Raw genomic sequence first — 25,956 nt, 5'->3', positions numbered from 1 at the left:
CATTCAAACAGTATCAAATGTACGTGTATTCAATGTGAATATAGTATGATACAGTGAGTTTCAATATCTACATTCAAACAGCATCAAATATACGTGTATTCAATGTGAACATAGTGTTATAGAATCAGTTTCATGATCTACATTCAAACAGCATCAAATATACTTGTATTCAATGTGAATATAGTGTGATACAGTGAGTTCCAATATCTACATTCAAACAGCATCAAATATACGTGTATTCAATGTGAATATAGTGTTGTAGAATCAGTTTCATGATCAACATTCAAACAGTATCAAATATACGTGTATTCAATATGAATATAGTGTTATAGAATCAGTTTCATGATCTACATTCAAACAGTATCAAATATACCTGTATTCAATGTGAATATAGTGTTATAGAATCAGTTTCATGATCTACATTCAAACAGTATCAAATATACGTGTATTCAATGTGAATATAGTGTGAAACAGTGAATTTCCACATCTACATTCAAACATTATCAAATATACTTGTATTCAATGTGAATATAGTGTGATACATTGAGTTTCAATATCTACATTCAAACAGCATCAAATATACTTGTATTCAATTTGAATATAGTGTGATACAGTGAGTTTCAATATCTACATTCAAACAGCATCAAATATACGTGTATTCAATGTGAATATAGTGTTATAGAATCAGTTTCATGATCTACATTCAAACAGTATCAAATATACGTGTATTCAATGTGAATATAGTGTTATAGAATCAGTTTCATGATCTACATTCAAACAGTATCAAATATACGTGTATTCAATGTGAATATAGTTTTATAGAATCAGTTTCATGATCTATATTCATACAGTATCAAATATACGTGTATTCAATGTGAATATAGTGTGAAACAGTGAGTTTCCATATCTACATTCAAACAGTATTAAATATACGTGTATTCAATGTGAATATAGTGTTATAGAATCAGTTTCAATATCTACATTCAAACACCATCAAATATACTTGTATTCAATGTGAATATGGTGTGATACAGTGAGTTTCAATATCTACATTCAAACAGCATCAAATATACTTGTATTCAATGTGAATATAGTGTGATACAGCGAGTTTCAATATCTACATTCAAACGGCATCAAATATACGTGTATTCAATGTGAATATAGTGTTATAGAATCAGTTTCATGATCAACATTTAAACAGTATCAAATATACGTGTATTCAATGTGAATATAGTGTTATAGAATCAGTTTCATAATCTACATTCAAACAGTATCAAATATACGTATATTCAATGTGAATATAGTGTGATACAGTGAGTTTCAATATCTACATTCAAAAAGCATCATATATACGTGTATTCAATGTGAATATAGTGTTATAGAATCCGTTTCATGATCTACATTCAAACAGTATCAAATATACGTGTATTCAATGTGAATATAGTGTTATAGAATCAGTTGCATGATCTACATTCAAACAGTATCAAATATACGTGTATTCAATGTGAATATAGTGTGATACAGTGAGTTTCAATATCTACATGCAAACAGCATCAAATTTACTTGTATTCAATTTGAATATAGTGTAAAGTTTCAAACCTCGTGTATTGCAGTGGATTGTCGTAACAGGTCCCAATTACATGTTACAATCATGCAGTATTTATACTACTAACACACATACAAAATGAAGGTAAAATGGGAGGGGACACGTTCGCTTTCACTTGTGAAACGCTTGAGGGATGTTGAGGGTGTGGCTGTCTTCGGATAGCCTGTGGGCTCGTTACATTCCTTCCCCTCTTCGATGAGAAGAATTGGTCCTCCAATGTGTGTGTTTCCATCACCGACTATTGTTTTACGGATAATATAAAAAACTTGTTCCTTCACCTGAATTTTTAGCAGAAACTGTTCTCCTTCTTCTTTTTCTGTCACCAACTACAGCTGCTTCTATGAATACTAATGATGGCTATGGTTGAATAAACCGGTTCTATCTTCGTCTTGATTATAGTGCGTTTGTGCTGTCATTGTTTGACATAGCTGTATGTCCACGGTTGTCTTTTATTTTTGTATCTGCTCCGTGTAGAAGCAGTAACTCGATCATGTCTGATTGTTTGTATCTCACTGCATCGTGTAGGGCGGTTGTGCCCGTTTCGTCTTGTTGGTTGACGTCGATTATTCTTTTTGTGCAGATTTGCGTTGCCAAGTCTTCGAGACCGTATCTGGCGAGGTAATGCAAGATGGTTCTGCCCTTGCTGGTTGCTATTTTGATGTTTGTTGGTGTCGAAATTAGGCGTGCGCATTCCTCATGTTCGTGTGATATTGCTGTCATTAGCGGGGTTTCTCCGTCTTTATTGCGATTTGTGAACTCGCAGTTGTGGTGTTTTAGTATCCTTACCAGGAATAAGTCGTTATTTTCCGCTGCCATGTGTCCAATTGTGCTGCCTCGATACATTATCTCGGGGTTTGCCCCATAGGCAAGTAGAGCATCAGTTATGTCGTACCTTACTTTTTGTATACTGGTGTGGAGCAGGGTACGTCCTTCCTCATATCTTTTATTAAGGAATATGGCCATTTTTTGTCGTGGCCAACATCCTAGCGATTCTAATCTTTTTTGGATGCATCTTCTTATAGTTGGTAGTGTAGCTTCCATCATTGATAGACAAAGTTTTCCGTCTTCCAAGTCAATAGTAGCCTGTCGGTGCAGTTGAATCTTCTCTGCTTGTTCTGTTGAAAGGGGTGCTATTGTCTTCATCCGACAGTTCTTGCATGTTTCTGTTTCCCTTTGTTGGTTATTCGGTCTGCTCCGTTTTTTGGGCGGTTCGCATTGGAGGTCGGTGTCACTAACATTTTCCAATTCGGTACCGTGGGGTGGGTCATATTGGAAACCGTTGTCACTGTTATTTTCCAATATAAATTCAGTACTGTAGGTATTATCCAGATCGGGTTCCATTTCACTATAGGCATTTACCTCCTCGGTGTCGTCGTCACTTGATTCACTGATGTCTTTACTTTTTCTCTCTAGTTCGGAAAAATCGTTTTTCTCGGTTTTGATTCCGTCCCATTCTACATTTTTCACTATCTGCTTGTTCACATCTGCATTTTTAGCACTTTCCTTTTCTTTGTACTCCTGCTGGCTATTCTCACTTTCAGTATCACTAATGTATATTAATTCGTATTCTTTTTCTTCTTGTGGGATGATGGTTACGTCCATTGCGTTATCCTGAGTGATGTTGTTGTTTTCCATTTTTAGAGTAAAGGTTGACTTGTGATGACACTTTTCTTTGTAGAACTTTGTCTGAATTATGTCGTTGAAACACTGGGAAGAGGTTAGTTTTTTGAAAAGTCTTCTTTTGCAGAGTTTTTCATAAATTCTTGTTCCCCTCTTCTTAATTTCAAAACAGGTAGTTTCTTCTATTTTAATGTGTTCCGTCTTCTATTTCGCCGTGGGGCGAATTGATGAATATACCGTTACATTTTGAACTTTCTATTTCCCTTTTTAAGTGATTGTCTTTTCTTATAGGGGTTCTTGCGTCTCTTTTTCTTCGTGCGTTAGTTTCTGTCGTTCTTTGTTACACTACACTGTTTTTTCTCCGGTGATTTTGTTATTGATTTTTTTTTTTTTTTTTTTTTTTTTTTTTTGTTTGTTTTAGTCGAGGAAAAAAAAAAAAATGTTATTTGGGTTTGTAATTTTTGTTTTGTCTATCCCAAAGGTTTTCTATTTTGAATTTTTTTTATTTCATGTTAGTTTGGAATACAAAATTGTTATTCGGGTTTTGTCTCTACCTTTTGTTTTACTATAAAGTTACGAGTATGGGATATATTTTAAAAATCACCTAAGTGGTCGAGAGAAAAAAAAAAAAAAAATGCTGATAAGTGTGTTATTTTCCGGGAGCTAATTTATTTTGTAATTAATTAAATTTGTCAGGGGTTATGTTTAGTGGCTACTTTTAATTTCAATGACCTTGGGACTTTTACTTTCTGGCTGAATTACTATTGTCTGTTTCTGACATGCAACGGCATAGGTCTTCCCAAACCATGCCGTATCCGACGACGTAAGTGCACATGGTGTGTTTTCCTGTACATTGTGGGATTGTGTCAGTTGTTTCGATAGAGGGGTAAATTAATGAATTTGGTGCACTTGGTCGGGGAGGGCGCATTTGACCTTGTCTTTCTGTTGTTAGTTGTGCAGGGGCGGTTGTTCTTAGGAACGGTTGTTCGATTGCCATTTCCGAATGGTAATTTGTTTCTCGTGCCGGTATCATTGATGCGAGTTCGTGTTCTTCCTCTACGCCATCATCGTATCTGGTTGTAAAGTTCCGTTTTCTGCGGATATGTTCTTTTATCTTCGAGATGGGGTTGCAAATAATGAAGATTCGTAAACATACGAGGAATAGTACAAATCCTATCGCTGATAGACCAATTATTTTTAGTTTGTCGAACCATGAGAACATGTTTCCTATTTGATTATCTTGTTGTTCTGACATTACAATGTCTCCAACAGAATTGGAGTTGCCTTCTTGCATTCTGCCAACTAGGTCATTTAGAATATTTAATTGTTCCATTTCCATCGTCTCGTGTGCTGGATGGCTTTTCAGCGCGAAGTCGAAATCGTTAAGATGGAGTTCTTCAAATTCTGAAATGAGGTCTAAATTAGGCATGTGAATGCTAGGTTTCTGGCGTATCCAATCTCCTGTCGTAGAATTGTGTTCCCATGTGTGTGGATTTCCATTTAAATTTACCAAAGGTGTTTTCCAGAAACAATCAGAATATGGATGAATTGACCATCCATCTGTTCCAATCGTACAGTTTTTTCCTTCGTAAGTAAAAAACGGTTGAAATCCACATTTGGTTTCGTTTGCTGATATAAAAATTCTTTTTGCCTCGCATTGTTGAAGTGTCATTGCTTGACCGAAGCCTTGTAGTCTTGTGCAGATTGGTAAACCTACTGCTGCTGCTGCTAAAATTCCGTTGGTTTGGGCTAATATAACTGCTTGTGTTCTTTTGATTGCTGATAGTTGACAATAAACGTCCCGAATTTCTTTTGCCAACTTGTTTTCGTGTTCAGTTTCGATGCTTATCTTATATTGGTCGTGCATTTTACTTATTTCGTATTTAATTTTGTCGTTGAATTCTTCAATGTTTTTGGGTAAATCGGCTTCTAAATTTTCATTATTTGATGTATCTTCAGCTTTTTGATCCATTGAAATTATCAAAGAATCAGCTAACGGCAAGTTTCGAATACTGCTTTCTTCGATGGCCTGAATTTGAGTTCCTTCTGTTGTAGACGTTGTTCCCGTTAGTGCTAAAGGGGTTACTCCGGCAGTATGTGTTGATGATTGTTGGGTAGTCGAACTTTCGATTACTGTTTTTGTGCTCGGCGTTATTGAGCTTGGCTGGTGCGTCGTTGTTGTCGCTGTTGTTGTGGAACTTGTCGTAGTAGGCGTTGTTGTTTTCTCTGTTGTTGTGGAACTTGTTGTAGTGGCCATTGTTGTTGTTGTCGTAAGTTTTGTAGTTGTAGTGGTTGTTGAAGTTGAAGTTATCTTAGCAGTTGCCGTAGGTCTAGTAGTAGTGGTGGGTTTAGTGCTTGTCGATGTGATTATTGGTTTTGTAGTTGTGGTGGGTTTTGTTGACGTTGATGTCATACTGGGTTTAGTTGTCACTTTCTGTGTTGTGGTGGGTTTGCTAGCTGCTGTGCTTGTAACTGGTTTAATTGTCGTAGTGCTTTTTACTGTTGTTTTTGCTGTTGTTCCCAGTGTGGTTTTTATTGTGGGCTTTGTAGTCGTTGTAACGCTTGTCGTTGTTGTGTGTTTTTCTGTTGTGGGCGTGGCAGGGGGTGTGGCCAAAGTTTTGCTGTTCTCTGATTGGTTGTTATCCTCTCTTTTCATTAGTGGTGGTATGGTTGGGAGTGTTTTCCCGTCCAATGGCTGTTTAGTGTGCAGTGCTATGATGGCTGCCGCTGAGAGAGTCCGTATTTGGTGTGGGTTGCGATATTCAAAGTTAAAGTGCTGTTTTTGGCTGGAGCTGTGACAATGCCCCAGGGTCACCCGTCCTACTCTCTGTGTGAGACACTTCCTGTCTGATGAGGGTGAATGTAGCCCAGTTCTATCTGTTGCCATGAGCTGTCCTGTGTGCTCAAATGTGCCCCAGATTGAGCTGGTGCTAGCGCACTCTTGAAGTACTAGCATTGTCGTATTGGCTTTGATACAGGTGTTTGTGTTGAACGGTCTGATGGTGAAATCAGATGTATATTCGAAAGCTTGTCCTCGTTCTGTTGCTTTGCTACAGTTGGCTACCATTGTTTGTGATTGTACTAATGGATCGTTGCTGTTAATTAGTTTTCTTAGTTCTTCTTGACATTGCGGCCACTCTTTGTCGCATTCTTCTAATGTCATTTGCTTGTTTACTCCATGGTGTGTTAGACATTTTTCGTTTGGTGTTTTTCCGTTTTTCAATAGGCCCCAGGCAATCATATCCCAGATTATATTTCCGCTACCGTGATTAGTTTTTAAAATTCCTCCAAATAGCGGCGAATTAATCGTGGTTGTGATTGCCTTCCGTTGTTCTTGTTGAATTTCCTGCATTTCTGCTAAAGTTGTGTCTGGGAAATTTTCTATGATGTCTGGATTGGTGTTGACAGTTTCAAAGATCCATTTTTGTGTTACGCTGTTCTTATCATCTCTGCATTCTGTCAATATGATAGTTTGGTATGTTCCTAGTGTAATACAGAGATACGATTCTTGTGAAATTAATTGATGGTTTTGTTGATCTAGAATCCACCGTGTTGAAAATTCTGAGCATTTAGCAACAATTAGTCGGCCTGCTTCTCCTTCCGTGATACAGATATTACTGTTCTGGATTCTTATTGTTTGGTCAACGATGTATTCGAATTCTGATCCTTGAGGAAGTGGATCATCGTCTTTGAGACGAAAGTGGGCGGTTAACTGAGTGTTTTCGTCGGGTTTGTATATTATGTATATAGTGGCGTTGTAATTTACACTCCGGTCCTTTTCGTTGATCCTGATTGCCTGTTGATATCCCATTCTTATTGGTCCCCAGGCGTACGAAATGCTGTACAGACGTTTTCCTGAGTCTTCCGAGGGGGCGTTGAGCAAGAATGTAACTTCCTGTTGAATGGATCGTTTCCGCTTGGTTAACTGGAGTTCCCTGTAGTCCTTGCATACCGATGTATCTATGTGAGTATTTTGTATACATGTATGTATAGTTGTTTTGAACATCTCGTACAATTTTCTCGTTGTTTCGGTTGGAAAGATTAGGTATGTGAGCGGTACGCCCACAACTTTGTAACCTTGTGGTGTTATGTCCCGATCTGGTTTGTTGAAGAATGAAATCTCGATCTGTCGATTGGTGTCGTAAAGACGGCTGGTGTTTTCGCGTTCCGGTATTCTCGGAAGTTCCAGATAACCGCTTCCTTTGATCAAGGTTTGAGAATATGAATTATTTGTTGTCCTATCTCCCCATACTATTGTGTTTTGATTTTGGATGAAGTGTCCTTCTTGCTGGGTAGTATTTAATGGTCCAAATGGGCTCTCGATTGGGTCGTCTTGTTTTTCCTGCCGTAAGGTGATTTGTTCTGCAACACAGTTGAGGGTGTGATATGTTTTTATGGCATACCATTGCCCTTCGCCTGTCGGGGTGGCTGTGAAACTCAGACCCGCTGGTCCGGTCTGCATGTTATTATCGCCACATTTCTTGTCGTTCACCATTCTCCAGCATTCCAGTGGGGAAATTAGTTTAGTTTCTTGTGAATATATGGTGTCGAAAGATCCGATCCAGAATGACCCAGTTATTTTCTTCGTTTTTATCCATTGCTTGCAGGTCCAGCCTTTCCAAGAGGCTGCTGGTTTTTGTGTTGTTTTTAAAGTGTACAACGTGGGTATTCTGGGTAAGTGAGCTGTATCTGATTCTTTGTTATTGCAGTAATAGGGTGCCTCTATATCTAAAATTCCTCTGGTCTTTACGTTCTGGCAGTCGCATACGGTTGAATAGATGGGATATGTGGATGGAATGATGGTGAGTAATTGGATGAGTGATAGTATCAGTTCCATCTGCGAAAAGAAAATTTGGACGTTTTAGAATCTCGAGACTTCGTTGCGTTGCCGTAAGTTGTATCGTGGATTCGTCATTCTAGTGTGTGCAGGATTAATTGGTATAGGACCGGGGAGATTTGGTGCGATGATTTTACAATTTTCCGTTTCTGCTGCATGATGATGCCGATGCCAACACGCTCTACGGACAGGTATTCTTTTGTTGTTGATGAAGTTGTTTCTTGGTCTGCCTGGTCCTCGTCGCACTGTTTCACTTCCTGGTTGTTGTGGAACACTAGATAATTCTTCTGTTTCTTGGTTTGCCGGGACGTAGAGCTTTAGGCGGTTGACGTGTACCACTGATTTTAGTTTTTCATTGCTCGCGTGTTGAATCTCATAAGTGAGATTTGAGAAATTTCTGATGATTTTGAATGGTCCATTCCACCTGTTGATGAATTTTCCGGCAGTTGGTGGAGCTTTCAGTAGCACAAAGTCACCAATGTTATATTTGATCGCTTGTGTTCCTTTGTCGTAGTATCTTTTTTGTTTTGTCTGTGCCCGAAATAGGTGTTCCTTCGCTAGTTGCTGAGCCTTCTTCCATTGGTGTGAGTACATTACACTGGTATCCTCGTATGTTTCGTATCGCCTGTCTATTTTGATGTCGTTTGGGAGCACTGGTTGTCTCCCGAAGAATAGAAAGAATGGGTTTTGTTGCAGTGTTGATTGCTTCGCTGTGTTGTAAGCAAATGTGACAAATGGTAGATATTTGTCCCAATTTTCTGGTTCATCCGTTACGTAGCAAGCCAACATGTCACATAGGGTTCTGTTAAATCGTTCTACTAATCCGTCTGTCTGGGGATGGTATGCTGTTGTTCTGATTTGTTTGATTTTAAATAATTTGCAAATATCTTGGATTAAGCTCGACAGGAAATTAGTTCCTTGATCTGTTAGTACTACTTCGGGGGATCCATATTTTGTATAAATATCATTAACCAGTATTGTAGCAATTGTTTGGGCAGTTTGATCTCTCATTGGAACCGTGAAGACGAAACGACTGGCATAATCTGATAGGACTAAAATATACTTATGTCCCTTTGCGCTTTCTTGAACGGGACCCACAATATCCATCGCAAGTCTTTCCCACACCCTTTCGGCTGGGGGCATAGGTTGCAATGGTGCTTTACTTCCTCCCACAGCCTTGCGTTTTGCGCATTTAAGGCAATTTTTGATGTGTTCTGTTACGTTTTGTCGCATGTATGGGAAGAAGTATTGTTCTCTAAGTCTGGCTATTGTTTTTTCGATTCCTAAATGCCCTGCCATCATGTGATCATGATTTGCTCGTAAAATTCCGTCGATTAACGGTACAGGGACTACTAATTTTCCTTGTCTATCTGTTAATAGACCCTTTTCATTGATTATAAAGTTGCTTGAGAATTTTTTATTTCTATTTTTCTGGCTATCTTCTTGTATTTCCATCATTAGTTTTTGACAATATTTATCTGCTTGCTGTAATTCTATCCATCTGTCTTCTTTCTCAGACCTTTTACTTTCACTTCCAATTTCTCTTTCAAAACCTACGCTCTTCCTTTGACTTTCCCTCTCAAAACTTTCGTTTTCTTTTTGAATACTTTCGTTTTCTTTCTCCAGCTGTTCTTGTTTCTTTAATCTTTCAATCCTTAGTTTTTCTTTTAGATTTTCACCTTCTTTTCGAATATTTTCTAGCTCTCTTATGACAGTTCCTCTTTCCATTGCCCTTGTTTCTACTCGTGCTATTGGCACTATGGGAATACGGCTTAGGGTGTCTGCATTTTGGTGCGACTTCCCAGGCCGGTACCCAATGACGATGTCGAATTCTTGTATTTTTAGTGCCCATCTAGCTAATCTTCCTGCGGGTTCTGTCTTGCTCATTAACCATTCTAAAGGTCTATGGTCTGTAAATACGGTGAATCTGCGTCCGTATAGATACGTTCTAAATACGTCAATTGCGTGGATGATGGCGTAAGCCTCTTTCTCTGTGGTTGACCACTTGGCTTCGCGGTCGTTCAGATGTTTAGAGCTATACGCTATGACGACTTCCGCGCCGTCTGATTCACGGGGTTCCTGTACGTCGGACTCCGCTGAATCCGCTGATTGAGGTAGAGTTTGCATCTGAGCCAAGACTGCTCCTATACCGTATCCTGAGGCATCTGTGTAGATGATAAATTCGCGCGTGAAATCTGGATACCCTAGGATAGGTCTAGTTATGAGACAGTTCTTGATACAATCAAAGGCGTCCCTTTGTTCCTCTCCCCATTTCCACTCGGCTGATTTTCTCGTTAGCGCTGTCAGTGGGTGGGCTTTATCAGCAAAAGCCCTGATGAACTTTCTGTAATAGCTAGCCAAACCTAGAAATGAGCTTAATTCTTTCACGTTTTTGGGAGCTGGGTATTTGATGATTGCTTCTAACTTTTTTGTACTCGGTGTTATTCCTTTTTTCGAAACAATATATCCTAAATAGTCTAATTCTTCTTTGAAAAATTCGCATTTCTTTCTTTTTAATTTTAGTCCTGCGTCTTTAAGAAGTTTAAACACTGCTTCTAGATGTATCACATGTTCAGCAATATCATTACTGAACACTATGATGTCATCCAGGTAAACCAATGCGAACCTGAACAATACTGATTTCAATATGTTGTTCATTGCTCGTTGAAAAGTGCTTGGTGCATTTGTTAGTCCAAATGGCATTCTATTAAATTCGTATTGTCCAAGTTCACAAATGAAGGCGGTTTTGTGTTTGTCGTTTTCTTCTATCTCGATCTGCCAGTAGCCACTTAGTAAGTCCAATGTTGAGAAGTAAACTGATCCGCTCAATGCATCAATTGTGTCGTCGATTCTTGGTAATGGGTATTTGTCTTTTACGGTTATTTTGTTAAGTGCCCTATAATCAATACACATACGCATTTCTCCATCTTTTTTGGGAACCATTACAATTGCTGCTGCAAATGGGCTGTGACTTTCTCTAATAATATTGTTATTTACCATTACTTCAATCTTTGTTTTGACAATTAGTTTTAATGCTTCTGGTGTTCTACGCAATCGTTGAGTAATTGGGGCGTTGTATCCTATGTTAATGGAATGTTTTACATCAGTTGCTAGACCCAAATCTGATTCTCTTTCTGCAAATAGAGTTTCGTGTTTCTTCAATAGATTTTCAATTTTAATGCGTATCTCGTCGGAGATGTTAGTCGTTTCACTCTCTTGGGTTTGTCCAATTCGCTTAGATTTCTTGTTAATTTCTGATTGGGAGAAAGATTCTAGGCTGCGATAATCTGCTACTGTCAGATCGTTGTTGTAGTTACTATCTGACGAACGGTCTGGGAGGAGTGGAATATTAATACCTGTCTTGCCAAAAGTTATGCTATATACTGGGAGTGTGTATTTACCAAAGCTATGTTCTTTTCCGGAATGATCGTAATTGATCTGCCTGTTTTTAGTATTAATTTTTACATTGTTGCTCGATAAGAAGTCTAATCCTAATATGCAAGTTTCGTTCAAGTTTTCCATGATAAAGAAATCATGCTTAATGACGTGATTGGTGTTAATGGTGATTGAAAACCCATATTTCCCTTTCGATTTTAGTATTTCTCCTGACACCGTTCTAAATATTGGCGAAGGGGAGTCTTTAACATGTTTAAGTTCTTCATACTCCTTTAGATTAAAAAATATGCTGTCAGAAACTAAACTGGCTGCTGCTCCTGTGTCTACTAAAGCCTTAATTTCTTTTCCAAAAATTCTTACTGGTATACGGATTAGTTTGGGTATCGCTATTTCTAAATTTTGTGTTAAAGGGTTGGTTGGTAGGGATATTGTGTTTACTGCATTGGACGGTGGTTCGGGTTGTTGATACGTGCCATATCTGTCCAACATTCTCGTGCAATGTGTCCTTTTTTATTGCACTTGTAACAGATGATAATCTTATTTCCAAGAGTGTCGTGGGTGTTCGGCTGGTTTTGTCGTTGCTGCGGGTATTGTCGTGGATAACCTGGGTTTTGGTGATACGCTTGTTGATTGTTGCTCGGTTGAAAGTGTGGTTGATTGTAATGGGTCGGTCCGTTGTTGTATGAAGGTCTCGGTGTTTGTTGATATGAAGGGTAATTGGGTTGTCGATACCCTGGGGAAGTACCTTGTCTTCGTGGTGAAGTATAATTGTTGCGGTATGGGCTGTTCTCCCTGCTTCGGCCGAAATTTCGGTCACTACTGGGGCCTCTGCTATTTGAACTGTCGTCGAATCGAACTCGCGGATTTTGTGATCTGGGGTACCGATCACTTGATCGTGAGGATCTTGGTTCGTATCGATCTGCTGCTGCTACGGTTATATCAGTATCCTGTGCCAAGTTACGGTTTTTATTAGTTTTTTCCAGTTCCTGAATTTTTTGTTTTAAGAATTCAATTTCTGTCTTTTGTTGTGAAAGTTCGTTGTCTTGTTGTTTCTCGTGGTGCGTTATCCCTGCTATCACCGCATTTATTTCCTTATCTTCTGCAGTTTCCTTGCTATATAGGATACCTTCGGATATGATTAATTGTTTACAAAGCTGATCAAAATCTTCAGGGTCTTCGGGCATTCGAAAATATAGCTCTGCTCTGAATTTTGGTAAAATGCCTTGCATCAGAATTTTGATTTTGGTATAATCTCTCATTCTTTTGACTGTGTTTATGAGTCGACCTTCAACTATGGTCTGGTTTTGGTCAGATTTTTCTTCTTTGCCTTCAATGGACTCGTAGAGACTGTTGATTCTTGAAATAAAGGCTTTGCATTTCTCTTCAGGTTTTTGTTTTAGCGTGGATAACTTTTTTCTTTGTGCTGCTAAGTCGTATGCATCCTGGAATCTTGCAATAATGGCAGTTTTCCATTCGTCATAACTTAATTCGTCACCTTGCTCTTCCACGTAGTTTCCATGCCATTCTAAGGCATCGCCTTTTAGTCTGTCAGAGAAGAATCGTATTTTTTGGTTGTCGTCCCAGTCGTTGTTGCGTGCGACATGTTCGGCGTCCTTCAGCCATTCTGTTATTAGTTTATCAGTACTTTTCCCTTTGAAGATTGGAATTGACTTTTTGTCTTCTCTGGAAAATAATTCTCCTAATGCTTTTACAATTGGTTGGGTTGTGGATGTATCAAGGCTATCGGTATCTGTTGTGTCGCGGTCAATTCTTGAAGCTTCTTTGTGTGAAAGTCCCATTTCGATTTTGTTTTTGAGAGTTTGGTACTTTCGCTCTAGTTGAAGAAGGTTGTTGTTTTGGATCTCGATTTGGTTCTGTAGGTCGTTGTTGAGTTGCTGTAGTTTTTCAACTTGTTCAGATTCTAACTCGAAGTGAAGGGATTTGTCTCCTTCTGTTATTGAGGTTAGGTCGTTTATCTCACTTACTAATTTCGTTATCTCTCCTGGTTCGTTGGAGTTGTCTAAGTCTTCGGTTTCAGCGAATGTTACCTGTTGCTTTCTATATTCTCTTATCCTGTTCTCCAGATACTTAATCTTTTCTTCTTGGTCTATTGTCTGTGCGTTGATTTTTTGTAATTCTGTTTCAAGATTTTTATTCTTTGTAGTAATATCTATCAGACTTCTTCGTAAGGCGATTTTTTCTGTTAAGGTTTTTTCAAGGATCTCTTTTGTTTCTTTTGTTTCTGTCTGAAGTTGTTTGTTTGTTTCTAAAGCTGCTTTTATCTGTTGCTCGGCGGTTTCTAACTTCGTAACCAGTTGTTTTCTTTCACTTTCAAGTTTGCTAATTATTTCTTGCCCTTCTCTCTCAACTGCTATGATATTGGCTTCTTTTTTTCGTAACAGGTTTTGTAGTTGGTTTTCTGTTGCTGTGGCACTTTCAAGGCTTGTTTCTAATTCGCTTATTCGATTGGCAGTTTTTTCAAGGGAGTTTTTTAGTGTTTCGTTACTTTCTTGGAGTTGTTCAAGGGAGCTACTTAAGGTGTATTTGGAACTCTTTGCCTTTTTCTTGTTGCTCTCTAGCTGCTTTCTTAAGCTCTGTAACTCAAAATTGAGTTCAGACGAACATTTTTTCTCTGTAATATGCGCAAGTACTACTTCTTTTTGTAAAATACGGCTGGTACCTAATAAGAATTCTTTCTCTTTACCATGTACAATGCTAATTTGCTGTAATAAACTGTCAAGGTTTTCGGTGTTGCCACCAAGGGATTCTACGTAATTTTTGACTGTCTTTGTGGTGTTTGTAATAGTTTCTGCTGTTATACCACTTGGTACTTGCAACGATGGTTCTAACAACGTATATGAATACAATTGTAATGCGTTGTGGGTCTCTTTAATAACTTCTTGTTTTTTGGATTCTATTTGTTGGATTTTTGCTTTTGTCGTGGTAGTCTGATAGGTTTTGTTTTGTTCTACTTCTTGTTCAAATTCTAAGTCCACAAGAGTTTTCCAGTGGTCTAAAAAATTTTCTCGAGAGTAGTTGGGATTTTGGGTGGTTGTGTCTGGTTCGGGAAATACGGGGTACAACGGTGGAGATAGTTCGTCAGCAATGTTCGGATACAAAGTATTCTCCTTACGAGTAGTCTCTGATACAATATGATCAAGCGGCATTCGCTTACCTTTGATGGTGTTCCTTGGTCTGGTAGAGTTGTTGGAGACTCGTCGGGGAAGTGTAGAGCACAATCACTGAAATAAGGTACGGGTAGAAACTTTGTACTGGACAACAAGTGTGTGTCTCGTTGGGACCTCCAATTGTAAAGTTTCAAACCTTGTGTATTGCAGTGGATTGTCGTAACAAGTCCGAATTACATGTTACAAAAATGCAGTATTTATACTACTAACACACATACAAAATGAAGGTAAAATGGGAGGGGACATGTTCACTTTCACTTGTGAAACGCTTGAGGGATGTTGAGGGTGTGGCCGTCTTCGGATAGCCTGTGGGCTCGTTACAATGCTAAACAATATTGGATCATGCCTGAATGCGCAAACCGGAAAACGTTATTAAAATTGTACCAATATTATTCCGCATTTATAATTTATTTATTAACTAGAGAAGATTAGTCAAGATACAAGTCAGTGTATTTGAAGCCTCCAAAACTGATAATAAAGCTCCTCAACGGTGTAAAAACATTGAAGCAAAAAAATTGTAAGAACATAGGCCAGTGAAAAAACGAGTCTAATACTGGTTTTTTGTATCCACATCAATCCCAATTTTTGCAGAAAATTCTGAGGACATATTAGGCACGTATTAGACATAACAAAGGCCAGTATTAGACGAGTATAATACTCGTACCACGGGCTGTAGCGCTCGGCTTTCGTGCTAGCGTACAAGAGACCAGTAAAAAATGAGCCCAACATTGGTACCAGGGACTTAAGCGCTTCGCTTCTTTTTTGCGTCCATAATACCGGATTTGTACTAAGCTAGTACCAGACCACGAACCGAAAGTACTTAAGGAAGTTGATTCCGTATTCAGTACGCAAACTTGACCAAAAAAATGAGTCAAAATTAGAGTATCGCGGACGCAGACCCCATCTGGACACCAAGTTTCTGCTAGGGTAGTAGATTCCGACCAAAGCAGAAGCAGGAAAAGAAAAAATAGCTGAAAATTTTTCAGAGCACTATGACATGACCTCTAGCGATGAGACCAAGCACATAGCTTCAGTTGATTCTGCTCAGGCTAATGCCTAATGGGACCGATCGTTGTCTTTACTCTTTGCTTCGCAATCTGTGGTTGTCAGTTTGGGCAAGTTTGGGTTTTGGTAAAAAGACATTAAAATATGACGGAAAAACTATATATGGATAATCCATAGATACTTACGTACTGACAGTTAGTAATCATATAATGGAAGTTGTATTTCATACTGCATTGATTATTTGAATAGGTTCTCCGACACATTTTATTAAATGGGCTTGTGATAAAGCTGTGCACTTACACACTTGTGCTTTTACAAAGTTTTCATGTTTCATTGACAACTACTTTACATAATATGGCTGGAAACTTGCAGCGTGTTCCTTTATGGAGAGAGTGTGTGGATTGGCTTGACAGACTAAAAATCCTGAGGAGTGATCAGTTTCCTCCAAATTCAGAACTGATTCATTTTGGTCAATGCATCCGGGATGGATTCATTTTGTGTTATCTTGTTTCGAAGCTTGACCCAAATGCTTTGGATTTTCATGATGTTTGTCAACGAACACAAATGTCTCAAGTAAGCAGTTCAGTTATATTTCGTGTGTTGGGTTACATAGCTTTACATTAATCATTTTTTAAATTTAATATTATTTCCTAAATGTTATCTTTGTAACAGTACATGAGCTTAAGGAATATTCGGCTATTCCTACGAGCATGTAGGAATAAGTTTGATCTTGGTGAATCTGATTTGTTTGAGCCTGCTATGCTTTTTGATTACACAGACTTTGGCAAAGTTTTAAAAACCTTATCAAAGCTTTCTAAATGCCCTAAAGTTGCCCAAAAAGGAATTGAGTGAGTTGTTAGTTCATTTTCATAGTTTTTCGCATTCATAAATCGAAGTCTTATGCTTATTTACATGAAAATAGAGGATTTCCATCTGTTGAGAGTCGTCATCAAGTAGAAGACGAGGAAATTTATCGGAGGCTGGAGGACGTCGATCAGCAGTGAGTTTGTTGTAAACTCTCCTTTCAAGTCAGGGTTTTCTTTGCCATTTTGACAAGAAATATGTGAAATATGGCATGTGACTTACCAGTAACATCTAAAATAACTAAAATTTCAATTTTTTTCTAGAGAGGACCAGTATTGTGAATATAATTATGCTCTTGCTGGTGAAAATATCTATGAAGAACTATGTTCTGTTGGTGAACATGGCCAAAATCTTCAGGTAAGTGCTTGTTTAAATTTATCTTTATCCCCTCTCAATAATGCTGTGTGTGTTTAATGCCAAATAGTTTCATTCACGATATTTTTTAAAATTTTACTTTCCTGCACTTCAAACAATCCATTCCATTAAATGCTTCATTGTGATCAACCAATTTTTTTTAGTCTCACTTTCCATCTCAACAACCACCAATGGCAAAAAAAGAATATTGCATTAGAGAGCTTGTTGAATCTGAGAAAAGATACATTGAAGCCCTTGATATGATTAAAACCAACTTCAAAGGGCCACTTTCATCTGTACTGAGAGAAGATGAAAAGAAATCTATTTTTTATGGCATTGAGGTATTTTGCCTGTTTTATGTGAATTATGAAGAAGATAACAACTCATTTTCATTTGCAAGGAATTGTATGAAATACATACAGGCTTACATAGTGATCTGGTGAAAGCTTGCACTACTAATAACATCAAGCTACACATGGTTTTTCTCAACTGGAAAGACAAATTTTTAATATACGGTAGCATCTGTTCAAACCTTTCCAGTGCACGTCGTACTATAAAATCAGCCATCTGCAGAAGTAGAGATGTAGCCGAGAAAATTGAGGTACAAAATGTGTCTATTACTTCCTCAATGTTGCTCCTTGTTTTGTTTAAATTTCTTTAACCGTAAGTAAGAAAGGTGACGAAAACCTTTTTTTTTCTTTTTTATTCTATTTATTGCAGCGGTGTCAACGAGAGGCCAGTGAGGTAGCTTTAAACTTGGAAGATTTAATTACGCTTCCCATGCAACGGTTACTCAAATATCCATTGTTGTTGGGGAATATTAGCAAACATACGGACAAGGTAGTAATCAGTCAAGCAAACCGTTCTACTTTTATGAGTATGGCCTGAATATTGTTTTATGCATGTTTCTGAATTTGTTATTGCATTGCACGAGTGTGCCAACTTGTTACTTTGTACGAGTGTACGATTATAACTCTTTCATGTTTGTGTATAGTCGCTTGAGGAGTACGATGAACTTCAATCGGCTTACGAGGCGATGATTGACATAGCTGATTACACAAACGAATCTACCCGAGATCACGAAATGCGCCAAATTATTAAAGATGTTCAGGTAAGTCTCTCTGTTCGCAAATTTTCATACGAAGTTTTACTCTATTAAAGTTGTAATACCAGGCTAGTATTTCTAATTGGAATATAATGGAAAACTGCGATTTGGTCGAGTACGGTAGACTGATAAAGGATGGTGAACTGAAAATGCGATCGCACGAGGAGTCGCGGAATGCCAAAACTCGCTACGTCTTTCTATTCAATCGCGGAGTCATCTTTTGCAAAGCCACTCGCGTAATTTTTATTTTCTTTTATTTATATATTCTCATCCACTTTTTTTTTATGGGCGTCGCTAGAATATTGTAATCTAGTGTTAATTACCAACTTATCTGATTATCTAACGGTTTTTTTTTTATCTAATGCATTTTCACAATGTGATCATCTTTCATCAAACTTAACTAGATGGTGGATAAATTATTGGGGGTAAATCATCTTCTTTCAAATTTTCTCTCTAACGCACTACATCAATCGTTAACTTACCAATTAGCTTGTGCGAGTAACTTTTTACTTTGACCCAATCGATGATTTGTTTTTGTTTTGTATTTAATCTAGGGAGACCAATATTCATTCAAATTATTCTTGTCACTTGAAAAATTCAAGTTGGAGGACCACCCAGCTAGTAGAAATCAAAATGGGAAAGAAGCCCGCTGGAGTCACCAATGGCTTCTAGTTGATAATCAAAACAAAACCGCCTACACCTTGTATGCGAAATCGGCGGAAGCAAAGAATAAATGGATCGGAGCCTTCAGTGAAACTTTGTCAGTAACTTTTGGAAACGGTAGCAATGATATAATCCTGTTTAACTGGTACGTTACTTTCCAGGGAAAAATTAAATCCACCTGAATCATGGGGAACAGACCACAGCTATGAATTCTACACTTTTCCCAATTCAACTTCGTGCAACCGATGCAGAAAGCTTCTAAAAGGAGCTTTTTTTCAGGTTAAACATCTGAATCATAGAATGTCAACAATGCACATTATAATGATTTTTGGTACTATTCACGGTTATCTAATGGCTATTCCATTTACTTAGGGATATAAATGTAGCAAATGCAATGTAGCTGTTCACAGAGAGTGCCTCATGTTGATGACTAAAAGCTGTGGGGTTCCGATTCCTCCACCGCGCCCCAGACCTGTTGGACCTAAGTTTTCTTCTCTTGGTTTTCATCCTATGGAACTGGATCGATATCCTTGGTTTATTTGTCATAAATACTGTTCTTTTTATATACGCTCATGCATTTCTTTTTAAATTCGTCGTACGGAAATGAAGGTTTGCTGGTGAAATGACGCGCTCGGCAGCTGAAGCAGTGTTAAGGAACACACCTCTCGGGACATACCTATTACGCTTTAAATCCAACGATAACACGTACGCATTAAGTTTGAGGTATTCCAAATCCGTAGTTTCCAAACACGCTCGTATCATGTTTCACATTACTATTGTATTCGTAGGACAGGGGAAGAAGTTAAACATATGAAAGTAGTCCGCACTTCTGATGGTGGTGGGCGATATTTTCTCTCGGAAAGTTTTCTCTTTCGTTCAGTAGTGGAACTCGTCAATCGTTATGAACATAATAGTCTGCGTGAATCTTTCAAAGGGTAGAAATCAATTATGCAATTGTTTGGGCCTGGCCATTGAATTGTATTGTATGCAAACTAAAACTGTGTATTTCACTTTCAACGTTTAGGTTAGATGCTTATTTAAAAGTACCTTGGAAACATTTGTTTGTCACTGCCCAAGTCATTAAAGATTATGTCCCCGAAGACCTTGACCTTAACCAGTTGTCAATATCTAAAGGACAACACCTCATTGTGGTGAGCAAGGAAGGTGACGAAAATGGATGGTGGAAAGGAAGATTTAATGATCAGGTAAATGCTATTTTAAAGCTGTATGAAAAGTGTTAACTGATTTCGTTTTGATTAAGGATGGTTATTTCCCGAAGGATTTTGTAAAAGAAGACAACTTCTATGGTGCATGAAGTGGGTAGTCGAGTGACCGCCAATAGTTTTGCTCATGTGATATAAACTCGTCTTGTATCAACAAATGATATCATGGCACGTGTTGGTTTGTTCATTTAAGTCGGGGAAACAGCTAGCAGATTCCTTCATTAAGAACCTAATCTAATAAAGTTTTCTCAAAATTCGTCCCTGAAAGCTGGGAATCCTACGGTTCAATTCTAAACGCTACCAGAATTCTGAAAGTGTTCGAAAAGCTCGAGTTCCATTGGCTCCGAGATGTCAGCTATTTCTGATCAAGCAAACAGAAGCAATGCCAATTTCTTTTAACTCTCGGTTAGGAGGTAATATAACCTGATCAAAATCATTTTAAAAAAGTTCAGATTATCACGGTTGAATTGTCTGAAAAAGAAAATACAGCAATTACTATTGGGGCTCGACACGGTTAACCGAGACCAGGCTTACTACTGGAAGATACTAAAGGGAAGCTGAAGAAAACCCATTTTCAATGTTCCTCGCCAATATCTTCCAGTAGTAACCCGTAGCTCAGGTAACCGGGCCCGAGCCCTAATGAAAATCTTATAGTAGTTGGACAAAAATCTTTCTTGTGTATATATTTTTTTCCAATCAAGCTCATAACTTTGTCGTCGTACCTCGCTCCTCTAACGATTCGTCCTTAAAGCTCTTGTTCATTTAGTTCCTCTGCTTGTTTATTCTATAGCTCTACTTCTGACAGAGAGCGTGCAGTTAAGAAGTTCACTCTTTCTCGACTGGATCGATTTCAGTGGTTAAATGGAAAGTATCGCGCTCAATATCGCAAGACGTAAAGATTACAATAGAAGTCTTGGCTTAAAAATGGAACGAAAACACACGCACGCGCATATCCCCACGTTCCAAAGGCAACATCTGCCTTACAGAAGATGCTGGCAAAAAAACTTTCGTTTCAATCTAGTGTTGCAACTGTTGCCCTCTTTGGTCTATGTTGTAAGTGCTGCCATCTGTTTTCAGATTTCATTGCCATGTTTGTTTTCCTTATTGCTATCTTTCTACCCCTAGAGGTCAGGTCGAACCTGAGTCGACCTCTGGCCTCTCTTTTAATTAGAAAGGTAGTCGGGTTCGGCCCGATGTCCGATAGGACGCTAAGAGGAGGCTCTGATGTTACCTGGCCGTCCTCGCGTAAGTCCTTAAGAAGGAGCTCTGCATTACTGCTGCCTTCCCTTCGCGAGTGTATGTAAATAGTATATGTTGTGTGTATTTTATACAGTCTTTGTAGCAATTTCTCTGTGCAATTGTATGTGTAATAAAATAAACTGTAACACTAGCCCGAAATGAATTCCTCGAAATGAAAGCCAAAATAAATCCACATGAAAACGGAATCTACAATCATGGCTCAAAGACCTCAGAAGACTTCTTTGCAAGCTGTGCAATCTACATCCCAATCCTAAAAATAAAAAAAGGAAATAAAATACCTCCATACTGACAACCGAGCTCAATGCAATTTTCAAAACCCTAAAAACAGCTTACAAGCAGGGTTGGACTATCGCGATAGTAAAAAGTATCGCGATAGTATCGCAGTATCGCGAAGAAGAAGAAGAAGAAGAAGAAGAAGAAGAAGAAGAAGAAGACGAAGAAGAGAAGAAGAAGAAGAAGAAGAAGAAGAAGAAGAAGAAGAAGAAGAAGAAGAAGAAGAAGAAGAAGAAGAAGAAGAAGAAGAAGAAGAAGAAGAAGAAGAAGAAGAAGAAGAAGAAGAAGAAGAAGAAGAAGAAGAAGAAGAAGAAGAAGAAGAAGAAGAAGAAGAAGAAGAAGAAGAAGAAGAAGAAGAAGAAGAAGAAGAAGAAGAAGAAGAAGAAGAAGAAGAAGAAGAAGAAGAAGAAGAAGAAGAAGAAGAAGAAGAAGAAGAAGAAGAAGAAGAAGAAGAAGAAGAAGAAGAAGAAGAAGAAGAAGAAGAAGAAGAAGAAGAAGAAGAAGAAGAAGAAGAAGAAGAAGAAGAAGAAGAAGAAGAAGAAGAAGAAGAAGAAGAAGAAGAAGAAGAAGAAGAAGAAGAAGAAGAAGAAGAAGAAGAAGAAGCTTGCGCAGGGGCCGTGCTCCTGCGCAAGGATGACACGCAAAATCGTGAAGCGTTCCACATTTTTTCTTTATTTATTATTGTAGCAAAAGCCCGTTTAATACGCAATGCCATGTTCTTGCAGTTTTGACAAATAAGCCTTCTTAGCTCAGTGGCAGAGCACTAGTCTTGTACTTTCGTAATCGTTAACTAGTGGTCATGAGTTCAATTCTCATAGGAGGCACAGTGTATTTAATGCATGTGACAGACGTTACAAGCAGCATGCAATAGATGAGTTATCGTCACACGTGTGACTTGCATACTTCCGCTTCGAAGAGATAGCAAAGTGCGTTCATGTCAGGATGGCCGAGCGGTCCAAGGCGCTGCGTTCAGGTCGCAGTCCAGTTCTCTGGGCGAGGGTTCGAATCCCTCTTCTGACACAAAGAAATTCAAAGAAAAATTCATGTCCATAATTGTATTTGAAATTATGATTTGTCATACTAGCACTGAATGAATCGCCCTCGATACAAATTTCAGCAGATGTGGCCGAGTGGTTAAGGCGACTGACTAGAAATCAGTTTCCCTCTGGGTGGGTTCGAATCCTACCATCTGCGTTGCACCAGATAGCAGTGTGTAGATAATCACAAGAGGCCAAGGCAACCGTCATGCAACGCTATTTTGTGTGCAAATTGGGATAGAAGCAAAAACTTTATGTAACTACTTTCCGAAATTGACTCAGTTGCCCCGAAGCGTGTAGAAAACTAAGTCGAATTTGAATTATTCCTTCGATAGCTCAGTTGGTAGAGCGGTGGACTGTAGACTAAAGGTGATTATCGAGTTATCCATAGGTCACTGGTTCAACTCCGGTTCGAAGGATATTTTACTTCAGTTTTACTATTTGGTAATTGTTTCCATTTGTTTTGCTGTACCTCATTACCAATCGGACCCTTTGGACTGCATTCAAATTCCCCAAACCCTTCCATTTTACTAGCTCGAGAAACATTTTTCCTGATAATAAGAGCAGCGCTCATAGGTTAACAATTTTTATACGCCTTGGATTTAGCAGTATATTTGGGACTTAATGCCCTAATGCATTACGTTAATGAATAATATAAGGGGTTGATGTTACAAAAGCTTTATTGGGTAACGTTAAACAACACACTATTTCAAAACATGTCGCTATTTTTACCGAATGAATATATAAAGCGGCTATGCTTTTCCTGTACTTTTATCAAAATTGTTACAATCACGTGAACACTTACGTTAATGTATCGTTGAAATAACGCGTTAATTGGCGCATCAACTAAATGTAAGAAAATCACGCTACGTCAATTTAGCCGATAACGCTGACAACTCAAAATCCCTTAACGTAACATGACTATTATTTCGTGCAATCAGCCTGAGGGCACTACTAGGCACTACTAGCCATCGGCCAGTAAGTACCTGAATATAGTTCACTTTACAAAACTGACGGATGGCTAACGTTCACTACTAACTAGATCCAATTCCCATACTTTCAACGTTAACCTGCAGCAACCAATGACACTTGAACTACAAGAGGTATAAAAGCTTTGGTTGGCACGCTTGGTGTTGTATTCCATACGGAATACATATACTAAAATTGGAACGATACAGAGAAGATTAGCATGGCCCCTGCGCAAGGATGACACGCAAAATCGTGAAGCGTTCCACATTTTTTCTTTATTTATTATTGTAGCAAAAGCCCGTTTAATACGCAATGCCATGTTCTTGCAGTTTTGACACATCAGCCTTCTTAGCTCAGTGGCAGAGCACTAGTCTTGTAACATGATCGTTAACTAGAGGTCATGAGTTCAATTCTCATAGGAGGCACAGTGTATTTAATGCATGTGACAGACGTTACAAGCAGCATGCAATAGATGAGTTATCGTCACACGTGTGACTTGCATACTTCCGCTTCGAAGAGATAGCAAAGTGCGTTCATGTCAGGATGGCCGAGCGGTCCAAGGCGCTGCGTTCAGGTCGCAGTCCAGTTCTCTGGGCGAGGGTTCGAATCCCTCTTCTGACACAAAGAAATTCAAAGAAAAATTCATGTCCATAATTGTATTTGAAATTATGATTTGTCATACTAGCACTGAATGAATCGCCCTCGATACAAATTTCAGCAGATGTGGCCGAGTGATTAAGGCGAATGACTAGAAATCAGTTTCCTTTTGGGTGGGTCCGAATCCTACCATCTGCGTTGCACCAGATAGCAGTGTGTAGATAATCACAAGAGGCCAAGGCAACCGTCATGCAACGCTATTTTGTGTGCAAATTGGGATAGAAGCAAAAACTTTATGTAACTACTTTCCGAAATTGACTCAGTTGCCCCGAAGCGTGTAGAAAACTAAGTCGAATTTGAATTATTCCTTCGATAGCTCAGTTGGTAGAGCGGTGGACTGTAGACTAAAGGTGATTATCGAGTTATCCATAGGTCACTGGTTCAACTCCGGTTCGAAGGATATTTGACTTCAGTTTTACTATTTGGTAATTGTTTCCATTTGTTTTGCTGTACCTCATTACCAATCGGACCCTTTGGACTGCATTCAAATTCCCCAAACCCTTCCATTTTACTAGCTCGAGAAACATTTTCCTGATAATAAGAGCAGCGCTCATAGGTTAACAATTTTTATACGCCTTGGATTTAGCAGTATATTTGGGACTTAATGCCCTAATGCATTACGTTAATGAATAATATAAGGGGTTGATGTTACAAAAGCTTTATTGGGTAACGTTAAACAACACACTATTTCAAAACATGTCGCTATTTTTACCGAATGAATATATAAAGCGGCTATGCTTTTCCTGTACTTTTATCAAAATTGTTACAATCACGTGAACACTTACGTTAATGTATCGTTGAAATAACGCGTTAATTGGCGCATCAACTAAATGTAAGAAAATCACGCTACGTCAATTTAGCCGATAACGCTGACAACTCAAAATCCCTTAACGTAACATGACTATTATTTCGTGCAATCAGCCTGAGGGCACTACTAGGCACTACTAGCCATCGGCCAGTAAGTACCTGAATATAGTTCACTTTACAAAACTGACGGATGGCTAACGTTCACTACTAACTAGATCCAATTCCCATACTTTCAACGTTAACCTGCAGCAACCAATGACACTTGAACTACAAGAGGTATAAAAGCTTTGGTTGGCACGCTTGGTGTTGTATTCCATACGGAATACATATACTAAAATTGGAACGATACAGAGAAGATTAGCATGGCCCCTGCGCAAGGATGACACGCAAAATCGTGAAGCGTTCCACATTTTTTCTTTATTTATTATTGTAGCAAAAGCCCGTTTAATACGCAATGCCATGTTCTTGCAGTTTTGACACATCAGCCTTCTTAGCTCAGTGGCAGAGCACTAGTCTTGTACTTTCCAGATCGTTAACTAGTGGTCATGAGTTCAATTCTCATAGAGGGCACAGTGTATTTAATGCATGTGACAGACGTTACAAGCAGCATGCAATAGATGAGTTATCGTCACACGTGTGACTTGCATACTTCCGCTTCGAAGAGATAGCAAAGTGCGTTCATGTCAGGATGGCCGAGCGGTCCAAGGCGCTGCGTTCAGGTCGCAGTCCAGTTCTCTGGGCGAGGGTTCGAATCCCTCTTCTGACACAAAGAAATTCAAAGAAAAATTCATGTCCATAATTGTATTTGAAATTATGATTTGTCATACTAGCACTGAATGAATCGCCCTCGATACAAATTTCAGCAGATGTGGCCGAGTGGTTAAGGCGACTGACTAGAAATCAGTTTCCTTCTGGGTGGGTTCGAATCCTACCATCTGCGTTGCACCAGATAGCAGTGTGTAGATAATCACAAGAGGCCAAGGCAACCGTCATGCAACGCTATTTTGTGTGCAAATTGGGATAGAAGCAAAAACTTTATGTAACTACTTTCCGAAATTGACTCAGTTGCCCCGAAGCGTGTAGAAAACTAAG

General features: G+C 38.7%; 2 protein-coding genes and 12 non-coding genes across 15 annotated transcripts; 13 read left to right on the top strand and 1 right to left on the bottom strand.

The window, feature by feature from the left end:
* Positions 1-1,999: 1,999 nt before the first annotated feature.
* Positions 2,000-3,241, bottom strand: LOC130698718 (ankyrin repeat domain-containing protein 1-like). The gene has a single exon (XM_057521401.1). The coding sequence runs from the start codon at positions 3,239-3,241 to the stop codon at positions 2,000-2,002; it is 1,242 nt and encodes a 413-aa protein (XP_057377384.1).
* A 12,533-nt stretch (positions 3,242-15,774) lies between these two features.
* On the top strand, positions 15,775-20,022 carry LOC130698755 (protein vav-like). 2 transcript variants are annotated; one of them, XM_057521440.2, is made up of 17 exons: positions 15,775-16,225; positions 16,325-16,500; positions 16,575-16,652; positions 16,780-16,873; positions 17,035-17,211; positions 17,271-17,471; positions 17,591-17,710; positions 17,865-17,981; positions 18,044-18,211; positions 18,380-18,400; positions 18,530-18,735; positions 18,800-18,917; positions 19,011-19,171; positions 19,248-19,361; positions 19,427-19,573; positions 19,663-19,843; positions 19,900-20,022. In XM_057521440.2, exons 1-17 carry the CDS (start codon positions 16,007-16,009, stop codon positions 19,951-19,953), a joined length of 2,352 nt encoding a protein of 783 aa, XP_057377423.1. In that variant the 5' UTR covers positions 15,775-16,006; the 3' UTR covers positions 19,954-20,022. The 2 variants fall into 2 exon arrangements, with proteins under 2 accessions (XP_057377423.1, XP_057377424.1); XM_057521441.2 differs by lacking the exon at positions 18,380-18,400 and having other exon boundaries at positions 15,778-16,225.
* Positions 20,023-22,132: 2,110 nt separating this feature from the next.
* Positions 22,133-22,218, top strand: Trnat-ugu (transfer RNA threonine (anticodon UGU)). Its single transcript is given in 2 exon segments — positions 22,133-22,168; positions 22,183-22,218. It is a non-coding gene; the product is annotated as a tRNA-Thr (tRNA).
* Positions 22,219-22,330: 112 nt separating this feature from the next.
* Positions 22,331-22,414, top strand: Trnal-cag (transfer RNA leucine (anticodon CAG)). The gene has a single exon. It is a non-coding gene; the product is annotated as a tRNA-Leu (tRNA).
* Positions 22,415-22,510: 96 nt separating this feature from the next.
* On the top strand, positions 22,511-22,588 carry Trnas-aga (transfer RNA serine (anticodon AGA)). Its single transcript has one exon. It is a non-coding gene; the product is annotated as a tRNA-Ser (tRNA).
* A 168-nt stretch (positions 22,589-22,756) lies between these two features.
* On the top strand, positions 22,757-22,850 carry Trnay-gua (transfer RNA tyrosine (anticodon GUA)). The gene is made up of 2 exons: positions 22,757-22,793; positions 22,815-22,850. It is a non-coding gene; the product is annotated as a tRNA-Tyr (tRNA).
* A 716-nt stretch (positions 22,851-23,566) lies between these two features.
* LOC130698760 (U6 spliceosomal RNA) lies at positions 23,567-23,672 on the top strand. Its single transcript, XR_009003334.1, has one exon. It is a non-coding gene; the product is annotated as a U6 spliceosomal RNA (small nuclear RNA).
* A 70-nt stretch (positions 23,673-23,742) lies between these two features.
* Trnat-ugu (transfer RNA threonine (anticodon UGU)) lies at positions 23,743-23,825 on the top strand. The gene is given in 2 exon segments: positions 23,743-23,778; positions 23,790-23,825. It is a non-coding gene; the product is annotated as a tRNA-Thr (tRNA).
* Positions 23,826-23,937: 112 nt separating this feature from the next.
* On the top strand, positions 23,938-24,021 carry Trnal-cag (transfer RNA leucine (anticodon CAG)). Its single transcript has one exon. It is a non-coding gene; the product is annotated as a tRNA-Leu (tRNA).
* A 342-nt stretch (positions 24,022-24,363) lies between these two features.
* Trnay-gua (transfer RNA tyrosine (anticodon GUA)) lies at positions 24,364-24,457 on the top strand. The gene is made up of 2 exons: positions 24,364-24,400; positions 24,422-24,457. It is a non-coding gene; the product is annotated as a tRNA-Tyr (tRNA).
* A 715-nt stretch (positions 24,458-25,172) lies between these two features.
* On the top strand, positions 25,173-25,278 carry LOC130698771 (U6 spliceosomal RNA). The gene has a single exon (XR_009003345.1). It is a non-coding gene; the product is annotated as a U6 spliceosomal RNA (small nuclear RNA).
* Positions 25,279-25,348: 70 nt separating this feature from the next.
* Trnat-ugu (transfer RNA threonine (anticodon UGU)) lies at positions 25,349-25,434 on the top strand. The gene is given in 2 exon segments: positions 25,349-25,384; positions 25,399-25,434. It is a non-coding gene; the product is annotated as a tRNA-Thr (tRNA).
* A 112-nt stretch (positions 25,435-25,546) lies between these two features.
* On the top strand, positions 25,547-25,630 carry Trnal-cag (transfer RNA leucine (anticodon CAG)). Its single transcript has one exon. It is a non-coding gene; the product is annotated as a tRNA-Leu (tRNA).
* A 96-nt stretch (positions 25,631-25,726) lies between these two features.
* Positions 25,727-25,804, top strand: Trnas-aga (transfer RNA serine (anticodon AGA)). The gene has a single exon. It is a non-coding gene; the product is annotated as a tRNA-Ser (tRNA).
* The last annotated feature ends 152 nt before the right edge of the window (positions 25,805-25,956 follow it).

Source organism: Daphnia carinata, chromosome 8 (assembly GCF_022539665.2).
Source record: "Daphnia carinata strain CSIRO-1 chromosome 8, CSIRO_AGI_Dcar_HiC_V3, whole genome shotgun sequence".
NCBI classification, from domain to species: Eukaryota; Metazoa; Arthropoda; class Branchiopoda; order Diplostraca; family Daphniidae; genus Daphnia; species Daphnia carinata.
This window is presented reverse-complemented; position numbering and strand designations above follow the sequence as displayed.

Bases quoted from the DNA above. Each gene is read 5' to 3' on its own strand.
- LOC130698718 (XM_057521401.1), bottom strand. From the start codon at position 3,241: ATGGAAAACAACAACATCACTCAGGATAACGCAATGGACGTAACCATC.
- LOC130698755 (XM_057521440.2), top strand. From the start codon at position 16,007: ATGGCTGGAAACTTGCAGCGTGTTCCTTTATGGAGAGAGTGTGTGGAT. The intron at 19,172-19,247 runs GTTTATTTGTCA...ACGGAAATGAAG, and splicing joins GAACTGGATCGATATCCTTG to GTTTGCTGGTGAAATGACGC. The intron at 19,362-19,426 runs GTATTCCAAATC...TTGTATTCGTAG, and splicing joins ACGTACGCATTAAGTTTGAG to GACAGGGGAAGAAGTTAAAC.